The following is a 22,456-nucleotide window of genomic DNA, read 5'->3' as shown; positions in this document are numbered from 1 at the left end:
AAAAAAAAAAAAAAAAAAGTGTGCAAAAAGTACTGCTATAGTCTTTCATTTATTCATCGTTATGGAGGGCCAACTTCTGTCCGACGTTCCTGCAGCCTTTAACAGCGAATATTCTCTCTTCTTTAGGGGAGAAGGGCATGTCTCTGGCCACTTTATCTGCCAGGTCCACGTCTTGAGTCATGTTCAGATGTAGCATCTCAGCCAAGACACACTGACGCACGTGCTTCAGCTCCAGAGGAAGGAAAGGAATATAGTGATCGATCAGATGATGATCTATTATACTAGAGTGCAGAAATCCATCTGTAAGAGAGAATTATTATTATTATTATTTTTTTTTTTACGATTCAAATTCTGGAATGTTTGTGCTAATGGATGCCAAAATTGTCTAAACAAACTGTATGGGCATAAGACAGCGTTTCAGTTTATACTTTTCTCATTCTTGATGTTTTCAGAGATCATAATCTCCAGTTTGTTGCTGTTCATCTTGATCTCACTCCGATCTCTGCCTTCCCTCCAGAAATCCAGAGCCAAGTTAAAAATCATATTCCCACCTGCATTACTACGGAATGCACGCACAAATAACAAAAAACATATCATGCACCGGCGTTTTAAATCGCAGGAATTTGATTGCAAAATGTAATTCATTATGTCTAAGAGGTTGCGGCTGAACGGGGTCTGTACCTGAGAAAAAGAAAGATGGCTTTGTTGAATGACACTCCGTCTACGAAGGCGTTGTAGTCTAGAAAAGGCTTGACGGTGTCGATCAGCCGTGGATGCATCTTATCCATCTCATCAAATATGAACATAGTGCGTGCAAAACTTGATACATTTCCAGGAATCCACTGCTTTAACTGTGCCTAAAAATACATAAACAATAAATACTCCAATGAAGCTCTTTTTTCGTATCATTTTATTTCAATGCGGTACAGGTTCACACAACACAATCAATGAAAAATGCTCTATTTTGAGTTGTTCGCCCTGATATAAGTTCCCTTCTCATGCACGAACTGTTATAAAATCTTATAAATATAGTATATGTATTATTAAATATGTATTTACTTACATTGTAGGAATGTGAATGATCTTTGTGAGGGAAATGATGCTGCGATATAAATTTGTGCACATGCTTGCTCTGTTCACCTTTTTTGTAAATGTTTCTTGCAATGATTGTAGAAACGTGGTTTTTTCCGGTTCCTGTAGTCCCGTGGAAAGAGAGGACCAGGGGTTTGTTCGGGTTGCTGTCGGTCATAAACGACGTTACAGCTTTCAGCACGACATCAGACGCAATGTGCTGCCCGAAGAGGTTTTCTCTTAAATCCGCCTTCAGACCTAGATTTGAAGGTGAAAAGACATTGCTTAATCAAAAACATTTTTGGTACTATTTTTTTAGTATGCTGGCTGGTGTAGCGCCAAAAAAAGCTCTACATCTCTCTCTATGCCAGGCTTAGGCCATTAGTATTTTCACCAATCAGATTTAAGAATCCAAGGGAGATAATAAAAAACCACTTTGTCTACAGCACTGAGAAAAGTTTTAGTCAATTTAAGTGATGATGCCTTTAAATTGTATCCACGGTGGCCTGCATAACTATTTTGGTTCGTTTTATTTTGCAATAGGACTTTTCGTAACAAATCTGTACCCGTATCATCAACTTAAAAACAAAATGGCGCGCTAATAATACATATCTTTATCATGAATTAGCTTTACTCACGTTTAGGATCAAAAGGCAATAGAAGATCGTCATCATTCCCTTCAAAAAACGTGGTAAATATAGGAGTTAGTTCTTTGAACAGTTTTTCTAACGCAAACTCCACGATTGCATCCTGTAAATTTGATGATACCGATGTTATATTCGACACCAGAAATGAAAGCATGAGCAGATGCAACGCTCTCATCTTGACGGCTTATCCGTTTCTATCCTACCTCGACTGCAGAGAGAAAGCTGACAGGTAAAGAGAGTACACTCCCAGAAAGTTGGTTGGACCTAACTATGCAAGTCACATGGGAATATTAGACTGTTTGTTTTATTAGTCGCTTTATACCAGCACTGCTTCAAACTGGTCGTTTAGACCTACTTACACTTAGATTGAATTGTTATTTTTACATAACAATGACAAACATAAGAATTCAGAAAAGCGTTTAAACTGCTAGGCCATCGCCTGGTAAAATGTGTATAGATCTTGGCAACTATACAGAAAGTCACATCAATTTTGTAAACGTGGCATATGTCATTTATAAATATCTATATATTTTAATATATCAAAGTGGGACTGCTATTCAATTATGTTGTGGTCAAATACATTTCAGCTTAAATACAAATCAAATATTCAATTATAAAGTGATTGTCGACAGTAGTAGTGGCCCACAAAAAGGTAGTAAAACACACAAACAAACCTATTGATGATCATGGTTGAAATCGTTTTACAGTCAAAAGGAAGTAAAACATTTTCCTATAACACACGTCAATCAAGTCAAAGAATCTGGCTCCGGTTGTTGTGATGGAAAAATAGAAGAAAACAAAGGTATTCCAAAAATGAAATCTGACAAGCATACTTTACATACAGCATGTTTGTCCACATACTGCTGGTACTGTGATGCATTACGATTTTACATTGTAAACCACGGCTTCACTTGGCTTAGATAATAATTTTATCATGGGTATTTCTAATATTGGTAAAAATTACACAGTCTATTTCCATCTAAGTCTACTGTATGATAAGCATTTCCGAACACAGTAAAATCTGCATATGGTACTGTTCACTTGTTAGACTTAACTAAAGAGTATTAGCTCCAGAGGCGGGGTTTTAAATCTAGACTCCTAACAAAGCATGGCATTCATTAAATTATTAAAAAGGAAAACAATAAACATAAAATGGCTGTCTCCTATTCACCAACATACAACACCAACTTCTGCCTAACTGACTTGCAGCCTTTAAGAGCAAAGAGTCTCTCTTGTTCCGGGAAGTAGGGCATGTTTCTTGCCACTCTATTTGCCAGATAATAATTCTGTGTGATGTTCATGTGCACCATCTCAGCCATGGCACACTGGTGGACATGCTTCATCTCCAGAGGTAGGAAAGGAACACAGTGGTCAATAAGATGTTGGTTTATTAGACTCGAGTATGAAAATCCATCTACAGAAGAAATAAATGGGATGACTTGTATGCTAAACAGTATAGGCACGTAATAAAATATCTAAATAACTCTAGTTATAACCTTTATTGTTTTTCTTGATGCCTTCAGAGATCAAAATCTTAACATCCTTGCCGTTCATCCTGATCTCTTCGCGATCTCCCCCTCTTTTCCAGAAATCCAGAACCAAGTCCAAAATCGCTTTCCCACCGGCATTACTACAAACCAACACAACCTGTCATGCATCTAAACACTCTTTTGGCAAAGTGAATGGATGTGATTGTAGAATTACACTTTATAACACAAACTGAACTTGATCACCTGAGAAAAAATGAAGATGGCTTGGTTGACTGACGCTCCATCTGCACGGGCATTGTAGTCTAGAAAAGGTTTTATGGCGTCGATCAGCTGGGGATCCATCTTGTCCATTTCATCAAATATGAAAATGGAGCGGGGAAAACTTGCTACACTTTTACGGATCAACTGCTTTAGCTGTGCCTGGATACACAGCAAATTTTATTTAGAGAAATGGCTGCCGCTGTGCACAACGTGTTTTAAATAAACACTAATAACAAGCACTGCGAATTAAATTAAGGCCATTAAACATCACAGCTGTTGCACGGTCTTATTGATGTGAAATTCTACCATGATGTACTTACGCTGTAGATGTGTGAATATTGTTTATCTGGAAAATGATAGTCAGGTATTATTATGTGAACGTGTTCACTCTTTTCCCCTTTTATGTAAATGTTCCTTGCGATGATTTTAGCGACGTGATTCTTTCCGGTTCCAGTAGTCCCGTGGAAAGAGAGGACCAGGGGTTTGTTTGGGTTTTGTTTGGTCATAAACGACGACACCGCTTTTAGTACAACGTCAGATGCGATATGCTGCCCGAAGAGAGATTTCTCTAAATCTGCCTCCAAACCTGAAAAGATTTTTTTTTATTAAAAACCATAAAGTCAGTTCAACAATGTTTCTTTTTTTTTTTTTGAACAAAGGGGTATGTATATTGCATATTATTACATTTCAAATGAAAGTTATCAAGGTATTAAAATTAAATGATTATGTTATGTAATAAGCATATGATGTTTCATACAGGTAAGAAGCAAAACAAATAGTTGCCTCTGATTGGCCATTGATTCTATAAAATCACCATCTGCTCAAAGCTGCAAGAGCACGTTGTAAATATACATTGGACGCTCTCCATGCACACATTTCACTAATATATTACTATTACATCTCTGAGGGTGCTCTTGCTTTGGTTTGAAAGCTTGTATAGTGGCTACAGCACCACGTTGTGTTGCTAAAACTTGATCAATTATAATTTATACTCACGTTTAGGATCAAAAGGCAGCAAAGGGTCCTGTTCTACGAATAACGTCGAAATCAGTATCACACCCAGCGTGCCCATATGAAACAAAATCACATTTCGTGTGCAGCATAATGCAGACGGCAGGAAAAAATACATTAAAAAATTACATGCTTTCATCTTGACAGCAAATCTACTACTGATTCTCACTTTCGTTTTAGGGCAACTGCCAGAGGATCCTGACTGTAGTGCACTCCCTCAACGATACGATCGACCCTTAGTACACTTTTTTATTTCCTGTGTCACAACAGTAGCCCGCTACAGACTGCATATTAGCCGCAATTCACCATTCTCTCTTCACGCCGGTTTCAAAACCGTTTCAGAGATGCAATGAGGGTAATGCAAAAGCACCTACGCGTCCTCGTGGAGCTTGACCCGTTTGCAGATGGACGCGACGACCAGCAGGTGGGGTCATAAATTCACAAATCTAGCCTAGGTGAACTTCTCAACTACCGCCACTAAGACTGAATGCAAGCAGGTGAAAGCAGTGTGGAAATGGATAGGGCTTTTTTAATTAAAAAAAAAAACATGTTATATGAATTATACAGACATGACATATTCAATTAAGAACATAAAAGGTGCGTAAATTGCGTTAAAATGAACTCTACACGCGCTCCTGTGCTCTAATCCGTCTCTGGCGCCCCTAGCGGTCGAACGCGTGCAGCGCAGCGGGAGCTCTGGACTAAAGGTGATCTGAATGAATGGAAACCGCTTTTCGTGGGTGAAACGGAGCAGAGGGAACAGCCCAGACAAAGCAAGCGAGAAACTTTCACGCCGACAATCGCCGGCCCCGTCCCGCCGAGCATGGATTTACGGAGGACAGCGGCGGCGAAGTAGATTCAACACCTTTTCCGAGGACATGAAAGCGAGATTGGAGTGAATTTAAAGTCCCGCTGCCGCTGAACGGACGAGCTTATTTGGGCTCCGCGGGTCGATGATGAAGCTTTACGATGCAACAGGTTAGACCGAGTTTCGACAGGCGTTGATTCGACCGCGATCACTGGATCTAATTATCGCATCGGTCAGTTCGTAGTCCGTGTATTCATCGCGGAGACGCGAGCGTGCACGTTTACCGAGCTGCTGAAATTACAACGCGACACAATACCGTGAGATCAAAGGAGATGCAGCCAAATCAGGCCTGTTTGAAATGTGCAAACGGGGTCTGCATTTAACATGTGCATGCATTGCAAATTAAACGTGGATCAAGGATGTGACGAGATTTAAAAAAGGGTGAAAATGACTTTATAGGACCTAGTTGAAAACACGCCGCAAGTTTGTAGAAACGTAATTTATGTTGATTTCATGCATTTTTGCACCGTTTATACATTTGCAAACAAAGACTCCAAAATGGCATGCTCTCGTAATAAGAATTAAAATGATTACATCTTTAAAACGTAATGATTGTTTTCAGAAAGTGAATGTTTTATTCGAAAACATAACTGCTTAATTGTAAAAAAAAAATTCTGAAAGATTATTGAAGCAGTGTGTTTGTGCGTGTGTTCAATTTAAGTGTTTGTTGAAAGAGATACAGTTTTAATATAATATTTTGATTTGTACTCCAATTTGGGGGTTTGCTGGGATCTATGTCTCTGGCAGTAAAAGTGGTGTTCGTTCTCCGATCATCATGACAGGAGTCGTATCTGACCGCTGGTGACCCTCCGCCAGCTGTTCTAGTGTGGATTTCTACCTCAACGCAGAGGACGCAGAGTAAAGCAGACGGCATGGTACCCAACAAGTGGATTATGCATCCAGTTCTTCACAAATCGCCTCAAGAAGCTGGCTTGGCATCAGACTACGTCACAGTAAGTTTTCTTCATCCTCTAACGCTTATGAAGTGTTAATTAATTGATCGCCTGAATGTCAGTATTACAGAAAAAATGAGTGACTAAATTAACGTCTTGGCACATTGCATAACATTGCTCGATAAAATGATTGACGCTCAATCAATAGTTATGGTTTGGCATTAAAATAATGACTTTATATTCAGGCATTTGGGGCATATAAGCGTTTTCTAATCATAGTTTAGGCATGGGGAAATGTTAAATAGACATTTAATAATAATAAATTACTCTGTGATGCATTTTTCTGTTAGAGTCGTAGAAATGAGTTACAGCAAATCTCTCAGCTCGTTATTTTAATTTGCAGCTTATTTCATTGCAATTCATATTTAACCATTTGCATATTAGGGATTTTAATTAACTGAGAATTGGGCCCAGAAGTGGCGTGTTTTGTGTCCACCTCATAAATTACAATATTTTTACATGCATTTTACATTTGTGATGAAAAGGCGCACGCGGTTGCTCGTTGGCATAGTATATCCGTGCATAAGTAAATACAAGCATGCATATGGAAAAGTTCAATAAAGTGAAAAAAACATTCATTTAGGAAATTGTTTTATTGGATTGTAAAAAATCAGATTCAAATCCAATTCTTGGTTGTTTTGACTATTAAGTAATACTTCTTTCACAGACTGACGCGCACGGACACTTCTCGCTGTTGCCAAACATTTTCCTCCTCGATTATATTGACCTCTGCAATCACGATAAGATTAGCCTTCCAGCCTGAATGGTTATTTATAGAAAGCCCAAACTAACGTGCGGTGTACGCCAGAGGCTTCTTAGCTCAGTGGGGCTGCAAGTTACCCTCGGTGCACCAGACCACCAAGCCTCCTGAAATACATGGGTTTAATCTCAGAGCATCTGGTGTTTCAGGCTAGTCTGAGAGGAGCTTCTGGCTCGCTCGGCTTTGATTAGTCATTTTATCTTAACCGTTCTACCTAGTGTGCGTTTTCCCGCTCATTTCGTATGCGTGTGATGTCAGCCGACTGACCTTTAAAGCTCTTTGTGCTTTCTTAAAAATGTCATTGCATCACCGGTTTTAAGTTGGTTACTTTTTCATCCGCTAGCTCTTTGCCTTAAACGCAGGCAAATCCTCCTGCTTAAAGGCTAATCTTATTATCTGAAGTGTCAAGGGTGTTTATTTACCAGTTTGTGTATCGCTTGGCTCAATTTGGCTTTTCCAGGGATAATCAGGTTTTCTAAAAAAAAAAAAAAAATACCAAATTTCAAGTGGTTTTTGGTAAATTGAGTTTTCTAAATACAGCATTCGATTGGTTTTCACAGTGATGCCGTAGAAGAGCTATTTTTGCTTCCCCAAAGAACCTTTCAGTGAACTGAACAGGTCTTAAATGAACATTAGTGCCCCTCCTATGGGTAATGAAAGGTTCATGTTTTGGTATCGGGCGTCCTCGACAACAGTTTGACATGCACACAGGGTCACAAAACGCTTTCTTTGTCTTATAATATGAATTTAGTTTTACCATATTTCTTAAACGGCTCCTAAACCACTTGCTTAATGATTGATTTGTACATACTGCAGAAGCAACTGTCACTTAAATAAGTGAACAGAATGTTTGGTAGATGGACAGTAAAACTGGTTCAGAGGTAAAAAGAAAGAAGGATGAAGCTGTATCTAGAAACCAGAAAATCAATCAGTAACCAGTATGTATGCAGGGCCCTATGAAATGTTTTATTTTTTTCCAAATTCAGTTTTTTTTCTGTTTTAATGTTAAATAAATTAGTAATAAATTAGTCAATTTATTAAGTTTAACCGAAATTGTTTCAGGCCTTATGAAATGTTTTAGTTTTTTTCACCATAATTTTTATTTTTTGCCAAATTAGCGTGTATTATTATTATTATTTGAATATATAATTTTAATAAATTAAGTTGGTTTTTGTCTTAAAGTAGTTTTATGATTATTATTTTGTTTGTTTGTGTTTATTTGATTATCAAAGGAGGGCATAAAACATTAATTTAATGTATTTTTAATTGCTAAAAATTAAACAAACATTGTTTATTTTATGGCAAAGAGAATTTACTATTAAAATTAAAACAAAGAAATGAAATGTTGTGTGCTTACTTGCCCCCCAAAAAAAAAACATAACCGAGATATGCAGAACATGCAGGATTCATATTCGAATTGACTTTTGCAGCTTAATATTTACAGATAGCTCTAATTAATTGTATTTCAAAAGTGATTAAAACCATGAAAAAAGAAATCTTGCATTTGAATAGTTTTATCGAATGTAAACCACTAATGATGTATTGCATTTTGCATTTGATGATCAAAGTAAACAAATAATGAAAAGTTCTAGGTAACTCACGGTGGTGTGATTGATTATGGCCTTTACTTAAGAGACTCCTTGTAAGTCTGCCTCCAGAACCCAAATGCAACCGCCGCATAAACACAAAAACAAACCGCAGGGTTATTGCTATCAGCTTTTCAAGTCCTGAGATGATGTAACGCTCGTGAACAGGCTCTCGCAGATGTCAGCCGTTCCCTCCACCGGGCACCAGCCCTCCTAGCCTCACGGCTTTCCCATCATCCCTCACTCCGTCACGCTTTTAGCTTGCTTTTATCATACAGAAGAAAGGCTTAAGACAGTGCTATTAGCATATTGTTCTTCCTCCAGGTCCTGCCCTTGGTTTAAGTGGTTGTACAGCTATTAGACTTGTTGAATGAAAGAGATTAGCGGTAATTTAGCCATGAACTTGCAGCTGGAGTTGTTCGGTTTGTTCGACTGATGAAGCGCTGCTGTCGGAGCCTGAGGGAAACATTTCAGGTCCCAGCTGTGAAGAGTAATGAAAATGTTCACTCTTGCAATATAAAAAAAAATATTTATATTTATTGGCTTAAAAAAAATAATATTTGAGAATAAGTATAATGTTAGACTAATTTATACACACAACATTCTTCTGAAACAATGAAACAATGTCTTCTGAAAGGTTATCTAATCAGAACATTAAGAAAACATTGGAAAGTGTAATTTCCGTAACGATTGGGAGTTGATGAAATGTAACGTTCATTCGTATACAGTGCGTTTTTCAGCTTAACGTCAGCTTGTCTCGGCTGAGAGACTAGCCGGATAAGACTAGCAAACCAGTTAAATATCTTTTCGGTAGGATTTTTATACTTAACAAGCATTATAACAACTTGGTGCATTGATGTATGCAGAGAAAATTCTTCAAACAGATATTAGAATCTGAACTCTTGGCGTTGTTTTTATCTCTATTGACTAGATTTGTAGTAATTTCTGTATCTTGGTTTGTTGGCGTTGCTAATGGACTAGCAGTGATCATACTCTGCTCATTGGAGGAATGAGACTGTCAGCCCTATCTCCTTGTGACGATTACAGTAGATTAAAAGGGCCCTTCAGCCTGAGTTCATGTCATCACTTTGTCCCATGTTGACTACTGCTGAAGAGCTTCCCCCACCCAGCGTAAGTCCATTTAGGCGGATCTCAGCCTCGTGTTAATGACCACGTCTCGGCCAAGGATGAGCTCTGTAATATCTGCTTTTGTACAGAGCAAGACGGTCTAGCTTTTCATTATGTCCTAAATACCCCTGTGCTCTTACGGCCACAATTTAGGGACTTTGAAAAACAGGATTTGAGTGAATCAATTATTCTTAGTTATTTTCAGTATTAAGTCATTTCAAGGTCATCCAGCTATGTTACAAAAATGGTGCTCTAGATGGGCTGTGTTTTTGTGTGTAGTGTTACAGACAGACAAACTTTTGCAGATGATTGTCGAAAGCCAGGATTCTATTCAGGTGTTTTTATGTGATATTAAATTTTGAAAATGCCTTTTAGTAAAGTAGCCAAGGTGACTTCTCCAACCTTGATTTCTATTGCTATTTAACATTTTCTTTGACATTTTAATAAACACAGATTGTTTAAAAAACTTATCAAAATCTTAACAAAATTATGTTCTTTTACAGTTATTTGCATTAAACATTATGAATGGAAACATTATCTTTAAACATGTTTTGAAACCATTAAGTGATGTGAATGATTCAGAAATGTACAATTTTATTAAGGATGCATTAAATTTAAAGTTGTTTAAGATTGTTAACTTATATTTATATTTAAAATATAATATATATATATATATATATATATTTTTTTTTATATTCATCAAAGAACTCACAAAAATATTATGCAGCACAACTGTTTTCAAATTGTTAATCATAAAACTGCTTCTCAGAACAATCGGAATATTAGAATGATTAAAACATACTTAAAGAAAGCAGTTATTTAAAATTTTTTATAACCCCGGTGAGCATAAGAAACTTCTTCTTAAATCTTAACAACCCCAATTTTTTTGAATGGTAATTTTTTTAAATTGAGTCAGTAATTATCTTCAGTTTCAGTTTGTTGTTTGTGTTATAGGGTTTTAAGTATTACAATAGCATTTTTAGTATTTAAGGGGTTAATATAGCATATGATCTAGCTGTTCCATCTAAATATAGGTTAAATATATTTTCCACTTCTTTGCAACCAGAGAGTCAAACTGCTCTCCACCTGTCAACACCACTGAGGCTTGGGAAAACTTCACTTCATCCTGTAGCGCACACACTCATTCTGCCTCTCAATCACACGTCTGCACTCGAACTCTGTTACGTAAGCACACTTTTTATGCTAATGTGTAATATTCAAGCCCACTGTTTGCGTTTCAAAAGACGCTGAAGTTGCAGAGGAAAAAACCTTAGATTCATTGTCTGAAGTCTGCTTCTCTGTTGAGTCTTATTCTGCAGCTGCCTGTTCATTTAAAAAAGCTGCAAGTTCAAAGCCAGGTTCTGGATTACTACCATATGTCTGCAAAGCCTCCAAGAGTAAGTCTGCCCCAGCCGTACCCTCTAATTTCTTATCCCAAAATTGGACATCTGAATGGCTGTGCAACATCGTCCCTCCCCTCCGACTCTTGCACGATACGTTCTCACAATAATTCTTCTTTGCAGGATAACTAAAGCAGCCTTACTGCAACAAGACATTGGAGAAATGCCACATTTGAAATTGTCATTTTGACATGCCTCCACCTCCGTAGAGCGGATATCTTATCAGGAGCCACTGCTGGCCGTTCTCCATCCAAGGAAACAGCTGACACTGTTGTAGTCACACGGCATTCGTAACTCATAAATCTCTCAGAGAAAGGAGGACTAGGACTCTAATCAATGCAGAAATGTCTGGCTTTTATTGTTTGTGCAAATCATAGACAAAGTTCACTCTCTGTGTAGGAGGGGTTTGCAAGGGATCTTTGTTTCCCAAAGACTGGAAGGTATTGGCCTAGTCTGTCAATCCCATCATGCACTTCAGCCCAGTATGAATACAACATTTGTCTGGAAGTGTGGGTCGAACACCCTCTGACAACCAGATGTCTTTGCCCAATTTGCTTGTATAGACTTTGATGTGCTTGTTTCTTGCGGACTTGGAAATACTGATTGTTTAGAAAGCAAGAAATGAAAGAGGAAGTTGAAGAAGCAGCATCGTCAACTTCTCAACGAAGGCGAGACATTCTTATTAAGACATCAAACAACTATTGAAGACTTTAATTTGGTTTGTTCTTGCCAAGGTATAGTGGACTTTTAAGTGTTCCTGCCAAGTGTACAGCAAGATCCCATTGTTGGGTCCACAATTTGAGAAGCAAGGCACACGTCCTACATTTTATTCGTTTTTCATTTGCAACATAGGTCTGGTTTTGGGATCTAAGATGAAGTTGAAGAAGCACCATCAACTTCTCAAAGGCGGCGAGACATTTTTGTCTCTGCATCAAGAAACTTTGGAAGAATTTAATTCGTTTTTCCTTGTGACGGTTTAGAGAGCTTGTTGGTGTTTCCGACTTGCGACCACAATTCAAGAAGTGAGGTCTGGGTGCCAGTGTTTGGACTGATAATGGGATGTGAGATGAAGTTGAAGAAGCACCATCAACTATTTCTGTCTGGACATCAAGCAACTTTGGAAGTTTTAGTTTTTAGATTTTCTTGCCAAGGCTTAAAGGACTTCTAGCTGTAACTTGAGAACCACAATTCAAGAAGCGAAGAACCCATCATACTTTCTCAACTGAGATTTAATGAGTTGCATTGTGTTGCTGTGAAATGAGTTCCAGGGTTTTCTCTGGTTTGAAGGTCGGGTAAAGGGATCCAAGATGAAGTTGAAGTATTGTCAATTTCTTAAAGAACGCTAGACATTCTTGTCAAGACATCAAGCAACTTTGGAAGACTTTAATTATTTTTTTTTTTCCAAAGTTTGGAGGAATTTTAGGCGTTCCTGTGTTGGCGAACTGCAGGATCCCACTGAGGCATCCACAATTTGAGAAGCAAGGAACCCGTCATACGTTCTCAATTGAGATTTATTGTCAAGAGTTGCATTGAGTTGCTGTGAAATGGGTGCCAGGATTTGCTCAGTTTTGGAACGTAGGTCCCGCTATGGCATGCCTTGTTGCGCACTTTTATGGGTTGAAACTCGTGAAGTGGGATCAAAGCGAGGTTTAATTGTTAAGGAAGATGAGGTAACTGCAGGTGCCTGCTTTATGGGGAATTGTTTGACATTGACTAAATCCCGTTTAGGGCACATCAGAGGTGGATGTAAAGATGCCGCGTTAGATGTTGAGTGTTTGATTATTGTGCGAGTGGGTATTGTTTCCTTTTAAAGTAGCCCTTAGAAGATCAGTTTATTTTAGCAGAAAGCGTTTACAACCTTGTCCTTCACAATGTTCCTGTACTGGAGGAAACGAGGAGCTTTTGAACTTGAGACACTCCCATCTTCTTTGACCAAACTGGGGGCGGAACGGTACTCTTGGTCATCTCCTCTGGATGTCATCTATGATGTTTATGGTAAGGCTGGATCCACTTACCCAAAATACTGACATTCCTCAGTTACTAACCAGTCGGTTTGTTGTCTTTTGTACACTTCAATCTCGAACAGTACTTGCTTAAATAGGAACCCATTGTCATAAATGTACTGTCAATTTTGGTAATACCATTCAGGATTTTTGTGCTGTATATCTGTAACATGTTAGTTATCACAAGCTACAAACGCACCGAATAACCTGATTCTAAACGGATTATTTGCGTATTCATGTAAAAACGTAGCTTGTGATAACTTGTATGTGGCTTAGTGTGATTGGAAAGCCTTATCATAAATGTTGTTATCAATCCATTTGAGCTTGGTGTAGACCTGAAATCTAATCAATAGGGGAAAAATTTAAACGTTTACTAAATATTTGCAGAAATGCTTATCTGACACATCAGCTCAATTTTCAGAGTCAGATTTGATTAATTCCATTTGACAGAAATGAGTGTATAGAAACATACCTTTTTTACAATTTGCTTAATTCATCATTCTCTATTGGATATGTTTCAGTTGATATTGTATATTTAAGAAGTTATTGGTCACTTAAATCTGTTTTTCTTTTAAAACGCCTAATAATTATATAACACTGTAAAATGTACTCCCGAGCTAATCTCTAAATGAATATCCATTTTTCAAACTGTATTTTATTGTTCATTTAATCATTTAAAACTTTTGATTTTAGGCAAGGGTAATTTTATTTATACAAAATGGTGTATAACCTTAATGCATGATTTGTATTATTGTAATTTATTATAATAAATTATACTGCAACATAATTCTAATAATTATTTAAACAATATTAATGTTGTTGCATTCCTTGTTCTTGTATGCATGCATCAGATGGATGTCTTCAGCCATTGCATTGCATCCTGTTTTCTAGTGCTAAGCTTTCTGCACATCTTTCTTTAAATCCTGTCGCTGCCCAACATTCGCGTGTTTTGAAGTCGAAAATGTGTCTTGGTCAAAAATTGCTGTCGTCATCTCCATGTTGTTCACTACTCTTTCCCTGACGCTGTTTCTCATTAGCCCATCATTCAGTCCTCAATGCTTTTATTTGTTTGTCACTTAGTCAGCCCAGATTACTTCTGGAACATTTGAGACGCTTCAACAGAGATGGAAAACTGCAGCGACGAGTCTCTTCTCTGATCTCTTCCATCCATAAGACCTGTAATTAAGGCCGATCCATTACCGAGCAGCTCTCTCTGGCCATTACGGCCTAGAGAAGAGTAGCGTACTGCATTTCTAAGTGCATACTTGTCTTCTCAAATGCCATAATTAGTCTGGGGATTAAAATGGTGGGTCGTAGCTCACTTTGGTGTTTGAGTTGGTAATGGTGATGGGAAAATGTCACAAACTCATAGCGGATTATGCAGTCATTTTATGGGGCCCACTGCTGTAAGATTAGCTTCAAAATGGTCTTGTTACTCTATATACTCAGGATTCAAGTGTGTGGCCTCTTAAGTCCTCTTTGCATGTTGTGTAAGAAGCAGTATGGCTGGAGGCATGAAGTCTGTGCTGTCAGACTTGCTGTCAGTTTTCTGTCAATGCATGCTACATTTTTAGTTTTTCAAGCAGACTGACTTTTTAAATGTTAGCACAGAAAAATTAAATGATAGTTTTATTTGCCTGGGAAGCCTCTAATTGAAATGGAGGATGACTTTAAAATATATACATGTTTTATGAACACGCCTGACATGCATTATTATTAAAAAAAAAAAAAATAAAATAAATATATATATATATATATATATATATATATATATATATATATATATATATATATATATATATATATATATATATATATATATATATATATTTATTTATTTATTTATTTATTTATTTTTAGTGTTTTACCTGCATTTTTCAATTTTGCGCTTCATTGCATTGTGTGTTAAGGTTAAGTGTCCATAAAATTACTGAACAAGCACCATTTTTCCCCTCTGGAAATGGGTTTTCATCTAACATCCGGTAACCAAAGTTATGAAAACATATTGTGGTAAAACAGCTTATCATCTGTTGCATGGAAAAAAAGTAGCATCACTCGTGTTCCTTTCCTTTACAAACAGAAAATGTATTTTGTTGTGTATTTGTAAGCACTTTTGTAATGTACGTTTTATAGTCAAAGGTCAGTTTAATGTATAACCGATAGGATCCTGTTTACCTCGTCTGGTTTAATTTTGCTGATATATTGCTTTTGCCGTTTGAATTGAAACCCTTTCACGTCCCGTGTGGTGATGCAGCAGTTGGCTTCATCTCTGACGGTCGGGTGAAGCACCTCGTACCTCAGCAGTCTGTTGCCGTCTGCCATCTGTCTTCCAGCAGACGCCTCCCGTTACATAACTCACACGGCGTCTCAGCTGACGGGGCGCTTTAGCCTCCAGAGCGGAGGAGGAGGCAGGCCATCAGACAGGTCCAGTAGTGTGCCAGCCGTCCCATGCTACAGAACAGAGGGATAAATTCACCGCTGATCTGAGGCATTCCTCACATTCCTCGTAAAAACTGTACAAAAGCGGCGCGTAAACATGCTCTTAGAAATCTCCACTCTGCCTATACATGGTAAACATAGTACAGTCCAGGTCCGGGGTCCTCGCTGTGTGGTCGTCTTTGAGGAAGAGTATGATAAGGCATACAGGACTGTGGGATTGTCGTTGGGAACTGTACTCCATTATTTTACGGATCACTTGTTTATATGATAAGTATCACTAGTTATGCTCATTATATGATTTGTTTGCGTAATACAGGTCTATGTACTGTATTTATTTATGTAACAGTACATATTTTGAAAATATTAGAAGCACATATATATATATATATATATATATATATATATATATATATATATATATATATATATATATATATATATTTCACCAAATATATACATGCACATGATTTTTATTTATATACACATAATAAATATACACCATACGTATTTTGCATTAATATGCAAATATCCATATTTTGCAGACAAAATGTTTATTTTGGGTGCGATTAATCATTTGACAGCTCTATTATTTTTTTCTGTGCATAAAGTATTTATTAATTTATTATGGTCATTGTTCATTTTATTTGTGTGTATTTTCTACCACTGTAAAATGATACTATTTTTATGTATAATAGTGTATTTATATTATTAATATTAGTATTATTGTATAAGTACATCTGAATAAAATCAAATATTATTGTAAGATTATTAACTACTTCTAGTAATGTTTTCTTATGATTTTACATTATTATTATTATTACTGCTACTACTATATAAAGTCAAACACTATTGCAGGATTATCTGCTATCTCAAGTAATAGTTCAGATTCAGCCTTTTATTTACTATTTATTTTTAATACTACTAATACTAATAATAATTATAAATATTATTATTTTTATCATTATTATTATTATTATTATTATCCACTTTATTTAAAGCTTCAACCAAACTCCTTTTTCCTCTGCTAAAGTTGGCATCTCAACAGGTAAACAATAAATTTTCTTCAGATGCTGTGAAAACTCTTTAGAAAGTTGTCCACAGTGAGTTTCCTCGGAGCGTGACCGTATGCACATGCTGGCTCACTGTGTGTGTTGACAACGCATGCGGCCGCTACATGCTTTTATTTGTTTGGTTTTTTTTTTTTTTTTTTGGGCCTGATCAGCAGTGCTGAGGCCAGACATTCCTCTCCACATTAAACAGAGACTGAGAGAAGAACAGGAGGAAGTTAAAGAGAGAGAGAAGAGAGTGGATGAATTCTGCTGAATCAGACTCGCATCCTACGCTAAGATAAACCAGCTGCTTGTCCTTAGGGGTTTTTATACATAAATATCAAATAACATCACATTTGATCAAAATTGAGTAATATTTCAGTAATATATGCTTATTTCATATTTTTTTAAACTAGCGAAGTAATACCTCTTTATTGAATTTAAATGCTTTTAGCTTGCTTTAGAAGCACACAGCAGAGCATGATTTGTTTTTATTTATTTAAATTTTTTTTTTTTAATATGGTACCATGCTTCAACATACAGTTTCTAGCTTAAACTGGACTCTCCAGCAGGGACTGTAGAAGCCCATGCTTTCTTTCCACCTGTTTCATCATCAGGTTAAGCATCGCTGAAGTGTTCTACTTAGGGTTTTGCAAACCATAAGCATGAGGAATAAGGATGCAAAAACAATAAAGTGGTTGAGCAGGCAGCAGCTTCTGGTCGGACATCGTCGACTCGCATGACTTTAGGTTTTACCGCAAGGTTTTGATTCATGACGCCGTTTGGTTTCGTCTAAAAAAAAAAAAAAAAATGGATACTGAGGCATGTTGTTGAAGAAGGCGCACATTTAGCCCATTTAAAGCGAAAGATCTGCAGATGGAAAAGATGTTGGGAATTTTCCTGAGAATATTGAATCTGTAAGCGGAGAGGAGAGGGAAAGTTGTTGTTGGGTCGACTTCTTCTATGGAGAATCACTTAAATATGTGGCCGTTAAATTCTCTCCTGCCTACAGACCCATCGATCTTACAGCATGCAGAATAAATAGCATTAACTAAATTAGTATTAATAGTGTTGTTTTATTGTTAGTGTTGCATTCACTTTTTCATCCAGTCCTCAAAGTTTGTGTGCTTTCTTCCTTTTTTATTTAAGTTTATTTGGTCTCACTTTCTCTTTGCCGTCTTGTTTATATCCTGTTAAAGTTCCTCTGTCTGTCTTTAACCTTGCAATGAATTGCATATCTTCCTATGTTTAGGATCTTTTGAGTCTATTTTAGTTTTATTGTAATTTATAGTTTTGTTTTGTTTTTTTAACCTGTCAATATTTAACAGTAACCAGAAAAAAAAAACGCCAAAATAACATCCTAGTATCCAGTTTTATTTTTATTTTATATTTTTTTAAATTGTATTTATTTTTTGTGTTGTTGTATTTTGATTTGTGAGTTTTTAAATTGTTTTCTTTCTTTGTTTTTATGTTTTATAATTTTTTTTTGTTAATTTGTGCGTTGTTTTGTCTTTTTTTTTTTTTTTTTTTACAGAATATAACGCCAGCGAAGTAGAATATACATTTGTAAAAGTGTTTTTAACACTGACACACTGTTATATTTTTATTCATATTTCAAGTAGTGTTTATATTTGTCTTTAATATTTTCATTTTAATTAGTTTTTTTAGTTTTTATATTTTAATTTCTGTTGCTTTTAAAATATGTATTTTGAATATTTTTATTTTAGTTTATTTTTAGTACATCGACCTACTAATATAACTAAAACTGAAATAAAAACTGAATAAACAATACAGCCATATTTAAAAGCAACAAAAATGAAAAATGAAATAGACATCAGGTTTAACTAAATGAAAATGATTTTATTAAAAATGTAAAAAAAAGTTGGTTTTATTAAGTAAAAAAAATATATAAAATGTATAAAATATATATATATATATATATATATATATATATATATATATATATATATATATATATATATATATATATATTATATTATATATTATATATATTATGGTTTTGTTTTTCCCAGCGGGTTCATGAGGTGTTTTGATGTTTATATGTGTGTGTGTGATTTTTGACGTTGCAGATGAGAAGCCGGCTCAGGACGAGGAGTGTGTGCTTTGCCAGCATCCAGACTGCAGCGAGCGCCGTCACGCCTCAAAGGTAAGAGCCGCACCGTCTTTCTGAAGACTGCTGAGAGATCTCAGCTTCTCCGTGGAGGGTCCGTCCCGTGCTTTCAAGGTTCAGAGAGAGGCCTGCTGGGATACGAGGTCTCCTCTCTGGCCAACAGACTGTGAAATGAACGGACTGTCATGAAACAGGAGAGCAGCCGCTCTTCTTGCTTTGCTGACTTATACGGTGTGCTTTGGGAATGAGTTAGACGCTGTTATTGTGTTGAGGGGCATGTTGTGTACTTGTGCATATTCATCTTATTTGTTAGGTTCTTTGCTAAAGCTTTCAGCTCGATAAAAGAGTGCAGTATTTGATGAAAAACAGTAATACTGTGAAAAATCTGTGCTATTATATTTGTACAATTTATAAGTTATTTATATTTATAAACTTTACACAGTTTGGGATTAGTAAGATTGTTTTTAAGATTCCTATGCTCAACAACAGCTGCATTTAGTTGCTCAAAAATCAAGAAACGATTGTGAAATGCTATTTGTGAAATAACTATGTATTTTGTAATTTATTACTATTTATTAATTTCCATCGTAATTACACCAGTCTTCAGTGTCAAATGGTCCTTCAGAAATCATTTTAATATTCAGAAATATTAAAATAACATCTACAATATGACTTTTTTTAATTATCTTTTTTTATAAATAAAAGGTAAAATGTATTTTCTAGCAATATAAAATACCTTTTTAAATTTCTGTAATTTTTTTTTTTTTATTAATGTTTATTTTGCAAGGATGTATTAAACTGATTGCTGTTCTTTTTAACGTTTTTATTAAAGAATGATTAAAAAAACCCACAAAAAAGCAACACAAATGTTTCCAAGATTGATAATAAAAGTAATAAATCATCATATCCGAATGATTTCTGAAGGATCATGTGACACTGAGGATTTTATACTTTTAATAATTTTAAATTAACTATTAAATAATTCAGCAATATATAAATGTCTTAAATGTCGCTTTTGGTCAATTTAAAGCTGAATAATTTCTTTTTAAATCAGTTTAAAATGGGAAAAAAATAAAAAAATAAATAAATATATATATATATATATATATATATATATATATATATATATATATATATATATATATATATATATATATCTCTGAAAAATAAATAAAAAGGTCACAACATTATATAACTTTTCTTTTGTCACTTTTGGCCTACTGTTCTGTTTATACATCTCATGAAAAACAACATCGATGCAAGATTTCTAAATGGATTTGAGAAAAAAAAAAAGTCCACAGAAACACAGTTAAAAGAGTTTAAAGTGTAGTGCCTTAATGGACTCTGTTTTTCCTCACGATTGTTTATTCCTCTTTATTTTATGAACAGGAAGTGTTGAGCTCGTTTGGTTTTGAAATGAGTCAGATATTGAACCAGTTGCCTGTTGGAGCCTGCTTTAACCAATCATTTCTGTGAGAAAGGCAGCGTGTCTCTCCCTTCATCATCTGCTGTGTGTATTCCAGTGGGTTTATGATTATGTCAGCGGGACCGCTGTAGGGGGTCCTGCAGGAAAACCTCCGTCTGGCGCCCGTCTCCTCGGGGTCACGGGCTGTGCTTATGTAAGGAGATTACCAAGAAACGTGCCTGAGAGAGCCGTGTCTCTAGTCTCATTGTCACCTCCGCCTCCCTCGGTACCTGCATGACGTTTATAAGTGGTCTAGAAGATCATATTTTAATGTTCTTGCTTGACAAGAGTTAACAGGGTGAGTGATGCATTATTCAAAGGTTTGGGGTCGTGAAGATTTCAATGTGTTTTTGAAAAGTCTCATCAAGGCTGCATTTATTAGTTTAAAAATACAGTAAAAGCAGTAATAGTTATAGAAATATTATTCAAATTTGAAATGAATGTTTTGTTTGAATTCATTTAAAAAAAAATGTATGAATTCTGCATCCTTACTTCAGTCTTTAGTGTCACATGACCCTCCAGAAATCATTCTAGTGTTCTGATTTGCTGCTCTCTCACACACACACACACACACACACACACACACACACACACACACACACATATTCTGAAGATGTTCCTTTGCACTCTCCTAATTTAAGTTACGTGTGTGTGTGTGTGTGTGTGTGTGTGTGTGTGTGTGTGTGTGTGTGTGTATGTATGCACTTTTAAATTTAAATTACAAGAGTGGAAAGGAACATTTTCAGAACATTTTAGAATATTTTCTTGTAATAAAATGTTTAATTATTAGTATTTATTGCATTCTGATGTAAAGATTTACTATAACCGTGTATACTTTTATAATTCATGTAAAAATGCCAGATTTATTTCTAGCTCTGTATGCATTTGTCTTTCCAGCCATTTTACTTTTATATGCAAAAATAAATCTAATAGTCACAGATAACCATAACACATTTTACTCGTTAATCATACATGAAAATAAAAATAATGTGAGCAGCTGTGCTTGATTGACCTCAAAATGTGGTGAAGTGATGCAGCGCTCTATTTGCTAAATTAAGAAGGTGACACAGTTTACCCACTGACACGTCTTAGCTCTCTATCCCCTGCTTTTCTGTGTGCTATAAACATACAATTATGAAAGTCACAATTTTAAATTCCTTGCGAAATAAAAGCAGCTTCAGCTTAAGTTGCTAGAAGTACGTCAGGATTCCTGCTGCAGTAGCTCACCAGTAGATGGAGGCAAAGAGGCAAGGCTGTGTGTGTGTGTGTGTGTGTGTGTGTGTGTGTGTGTGTGTGTGTGTGTGTGTGTGTGTGTGTGTGTGTGTGTGTGTTAGTGGTGTTTTCTGAGATGACGGAAAACTCATAACTCAAGTCTTTACTCCCAAACCGTGCAAAAATCTGTTTGCATCTTGCTGTTGAATGCAAGCCCCGCTAGAACCTGAGCTGTCTGTGTCACATTTTGTGCTGCTTAACTAGTCAAGGCTCTTGCACAACAGTCGCAAATGTTGCTCTACAGGCCTTTAGACTGGTTTAAGGAGGATTGTATTTATTTATAGTCTGCTGTTGGAATAATGCTGACTAAACAAAGATTAAATGCATGTCTAAGAAGTTTGGGAATTGCACTTATAGAAAGTGCTGGCTTTTGGAAAATGCTGCAGTGTGCTGATTTCAGAAATCTATTTTTTTAATAGCTTTCAAATTATTATTTGAGTTTTAATTTTAGTTACATAAAAAAATTTTTTAATTAGTTTCTGTAATAGTTTTAGTTAGTCGGTTTTTATTTAATTTATTCAGCTGTCAGAATTTAAATTTGTTATTTTTTTCTGTATTGTTTGTTACATTAATTTGATTAAATAATTTATTAGTATTTTCATTATGTATATATTTATGTTACATACAAGTTTTGTATTTTATTTTAATAGTATGTTTTTATATATATATAATTTTTTTTTTTTTTTTACAGCTTTTAGTTTAGTTATCAATAACAACACTTCTATGATCCTCTTCTCTTCTAATGGGACAAAAAAAATCTTAATGGCTAACGGGACTCTGGGGTCTGTCTGTTCGCCTTAAGTTTGTATCTTGTGGTATCTGATGGTGTTTTCGTGTGGAGACGGGGCCAGTCTGAGCGTGCTTCCATCACTCAGAGCCAATTACCTCTATTCAATCCTCAACAGGACTAGACAAGGTGTGG

The 22,456-nt window shown here is 35.9% G+C and overlaps 2 protein-coding genes across 2 annotated transcripts; both read right to left on the bottom strand.

Annotated features, from left to right (window-relative positions):
- Positions 1–5: 5 nt before the first annotated feature.
- On the bottom strand, positions 6–2,348 carry LOC122332906 (torsin-1A-like). Its single transcript, XM_043230374.1, has 5 exons — positions 1,710–2,348; positions 1,064–1,329; positions 682–857; positions 429–559; positions 6–300 (listed from the first exon to the last, which is right to left on the bottom strand). Exons 1-5 carry the CDS (start codon positions 1,891–1,893, stop codon positions 50–52), a joined length of 1,008 nt encoding a protein of 335 aa, XP_043086309.1. The 5' UTR covers positions 1,894–2,348; the 3' UTR covers positions 6–49.
- Positions 2,349–2,881: 533 nt separating this feature from the next.
- Positions 2,882–4,877, bottom strand: LOC122332904 (torsin-1A-like). The gene is made up of 5 exons (XM_043230371.1): positions 4,466–4,877; positions 3,790–4,055; positions 3,444–3,628; positions 3,215–3,348; positions 2,882–3,132 (listed from the first exon to the last, which is right to left on the bottom strand). The coding sequence occupies exons 1-5, from the start codon at positions 4,617–4,619 to the stop codon at positions 2,882–2,884; spliced, it is 990 nt and encodes a 329-aa protein (XP_043086306.1). The 5' UTR covers positions 4,620–4,877.
- Between the last annotated feature and the right edge of the window lie 17,579 nt (positions 4,878–22,456).

This window comes from Puntigrus tetrazona, unplaced genomic scaffold, assembly GCF_018831695.1.
Source record: "Puntigrus tetrazona isolate hp1 unplaced genomic scaffold, ASM1883169v1 S000000149, whole genome shotgun sequence".
Lineage (NCBI taxonomy): Eukaryota > Metazoa > Chordata > Actinopteri > Cypriniformes > Cyprinidae > Puntigrus > Puntigrus tetrazona.
The sequence above is the reverse complement of the archived record's forward strand: the minus strand, read 5'-3'. Positions and strand labels throughout refer to the sequence as shown.

What these genes read in the sequence shown, in the direction of transcription:
- LOC122332904 (XM_043230371.1), bottom strand. Translation starts at nt 4,619, where the DNA reads ATGAAAGCATGTAATTTTTTAATGTATTTTTTCCTGCCGTCTGCATTA. An exon ending in AATATTCACACATCTACAGC is followed by an intron (nt 3,629 to 3,789) that starts GTAAGTACATCA and finishes CTGTGTATCCAG; the next exon opens with GCACAGCTAAAGCAGTTGAT. An exon ending in ATTTTTTCTCAGGTGATCAA is followed by an intron (nt 3,349 to 3,443) that starts GTTCAGTTTGTG and finishes GTTGGTTTGTAG; the next exon opens with TAATGCCGGTGGGAAAGCGA.
- LOC122332906 (XM_043230374.1), bottom strand. Translation starts at nt 1,893, where the DNA reads ATGAGAGCGTTGCATCTGCTCATGCTTTCATTTCTGGTGTCGAATATA. An exon ending in ATCATTCACATTCCTACAAT is followed by an intron (nt 858 to 1,063) that starts GTAAGTAAATAC and finishes ATGTATTTTTAG; the next exon opens with GCACAGTTAAAGCAGTGGAT. An exon ending in GCCATCTTTCTTTTTCTCAG is followed by an intron (nt 560 to 681) that starts GTACAGACCCCG and finishes TGCATTCCGTAG; the next exon opens with TAATGCAGGTGGGAATATGA.